The sequence below is a fragment of the Fukomys damarensis genome, unplaced genomic scaffold, assembly GCF_012274545.1.
Source record: "Fukomys damarensis isolate Sample0158 unplaced genomic scaffold, DMR_v1.0_HiC HiC_scaffold_2, whole genome shotgun sequence".
In the NCBI taxonomy this organism is placed as follows: domain Eukaryota; kingdom Metazoa; phylum Chordata; class Mammalia; order Rodentia; family Bathyergidae; genus Fukomys; species Fukomys damarensis.
The window spans coordinates 18533346-18535912 of record NW_022900914.1 but is presented as its reverse complement, the minus strand read 5'-3'; the positions used below and the strand labels follow the sequence as shown (position 1 = coordinate 18535912).

The following is a 2567-nucleotide window of genomic DNA, read 5'->3' as shown; positions in this document are numbered from 1 at the left end:
TGCAAGCATAAAATAGAAAACAAAAGATTATAAAACCCAGGCATGTGACTGGAAATTGACTTTGCCAAGATCTGGATAGTTGTGCTGTACATATGTTTATATGTATATATGTATATTTTTATTTATTTAAGTTTTTTTTTGAGATAGGATTTCACTCTGTAGCCCAGGCTGGCCTTGAACTCACAATCCTCCTGCCTCAGCCTCCAGAGTCCTACGACTATAAGCATCCACCACTATGCCTGGCTTGCCGTACTGTATTTATTAAAATGAGTAAGCTCTAATTGAATCATATAGTTTTTTTTAAAAATCTATATAATAATAAAAATAAAATTCAAGAAGGCATAGATGAGTGATGGTTTTATTGGAAAACTTACAGAGGTTAAGTGTATGCAGTCGGTTCAGATGACAGAATCGCTGCTCTACTTCAAACTAAAAACTTCAATTACGCCATTTAAACTCTAGTTGAGAACATCTACATGCAGAGCTTCAGTCTCAGGCCTGGAGCGGCTGTGAAGTGAAAGTTGCCACTCCACTGCAGTCCTCGGGTATCAGTGTACTCCCCCGCACCTTCCATCCTGAGATAGGGAGATAAGGAAGAATTCCAGTACAGTGTACACTACGTCTGAAGGGTTATTTATTTTTCCATTTTCACATTTTGATTTAAAATCCAGACTCCAGGGGCCGGGCATTTAGCTCAGCGGTTCCGCTGCCTGCTTGGCAAGCGCAAGGTCCCGAGTTCGATCCCCAGTACAAAAAAAAAAAATCCAGACTCCTGCTCTTATATCCTATGAAAAAACATACTATTCCAAACCAACATTGTCATTATGTAAGTTTCGGTGTCCAAGATTTTAGAATCATATAAGCAACTTCATGCTTAAACCAACAGCTAAAAATAAAATGTATATTGGTTCAATTTATTCAACAAAATTGTCTTGATCATTGACTACATCTGAGGTCCTATGAACTTTGCTGGTGCTTTCTTAAGCTCTTTGGATATGAAAATGTACTCATATAAACAAATAAGATTTGTCCTATAAATCAGATTTCTCCCTGTATTAATAGCCAATGGGAGGGCCAGGCATTTAGCTCAGTGGTTCCACTGCCTGCAAGGTCCCGAGTTCTATCCCCATACCAAAATATGTGTGTGTGTGTGTGTGTGTGTGTGTGTGAAGGGGAAAAGCTTGTGTTTTATTATCACAAACTTGGAGGGAAAACAGGTGAACACTTTTCTGTCCCCCTCAGAATGTATTCCTGTTGACTAGTTCCTAACAGTTAGGTTGCATTATCAATTCTATAAATAAGAAAGGGGGGTCTATAAACAAAGGTGAAACTCTGGACAGCATGGCCTGGAATTCAATGTGAAGATTAAGCTTGTAAAGCTGTACTTGTGTGTAATGTCACTTTTGTTTTTGCTACATGCACATGCTCAGAAAGGACAATAGTGGGTACATTTCCACCATTTGAAATTTAAATAATTTTGCATCAAAATGAAAAAAACAATGGTGAAATTATTCCCAAAGCCATTTCTTTTTTTTTTTTTTTGGTACAGGGGATTGAACTCAGGTCCTTGCACTTGTGAGCACGTGGCAGAACCACTGAGCTAAATTCCTGGCCCAAATTTTCTATTTTTAAGCCAATTGCAAAAAATTCTACAGTCACAGAAAGGTAGAAAGGGAATATGAAAAGTCTAATGATTATAGGCTGGGGGTTTAGCTCAGTGGTGCTGCTGTCTGCCTCACAAGTCAAGGTCCTGAGTTCGATCCCTGGTACCAAAAAAGAAAAGTCAAGTCTAATGATTATCACCAAGAATGATATTCCCTTTGGGAGGCTGTGAGGGACCTACCCTCTTTTATAATACTCCCTTATCACCTAAAATAACAATGCTTAGAAATTAATTGCATACAAAAATATTTAGAATTAACTAAACACAATATTTAAGAAAGCATGGTTGGTTTATGGAGGTAAGGTCTCCCTTTATAGTTTAGGCTGACCCTGAACTCACTATGTACCCAGGCTAGCCTTGAACCCATGGCAATCCTCCTGCCTCAGCCTCCCGAGTGTTGTGATTATCATATTTTAGAACTACAGTGATTGTTTTTTAAATTCAATCTTACCTATTTTCATTGAAATTTCCAGTGTATTTTGCTCCAGTGGGGAAAGTGTAAGTCCCCAATCCATGAAACATATTGTCCTTAAATTGTCCTTCATATACTGCTCCTGAAAAATGCTCAAGTTTTCCAAAACCATTCATCTGTTGGCAACAAAGAAATAACCTCAGAAATTAAATTTCACAACCTCCCCAGTTGTTTTGTTTTTTTTTTTGTACTGGGGATCAAACTCGGGCCCTTGCACTTGCAAGGCAAGCAGCGGAACCACAGAGCCAAATCCCTAGAACCCAGTACTTTTAAAAATACATTCAGATAGCGGGGCATAGTGGCACACGCCTGTAATCCCAGCACTTGGGAGGCTGAGGCAGGAGGATCACTGTGAGTTCAAGACCAGCCTGGGCTACATAGTGAGTTTCAGGTCAGTCTCAACTACATAGTGAGACCCTGCCTCAAAAAAAA

General features: G+C 39.1%; 1 protein-coding gene across 2 annotated transcripts in view; it reads right to left on the bottom strand.

Annotated features, from left to right (window-relative positions):
- Positions 1 to 350: 350 nt before the first annotated feature.
- Positions 351 to 2567, bottom strand: part of Morn2 (MORN repeat containing 2) — a 7231-nt gene continuing 5014 nt past the window's right edge. For both annotated transcript variants that reach the window (XM_010604963.3, XM_010604964.3), the window contains exons 4-5: positions 2115 to 2251; positions 351 to 575 (exon numbers count right to left, since the gene is read on the bottom strand). In XM_010604963.3, coding sequence (XP_010603265.1) covers positions 473 to 575; positions 2115 to 2251 — 240 coding nt within the window. In that variant the 3' untranslated portion in view covers positions 351 to 472. The remainder of the gene's footprint in view (positions 576 to 2114; positions 2252 to 2567) is intronic.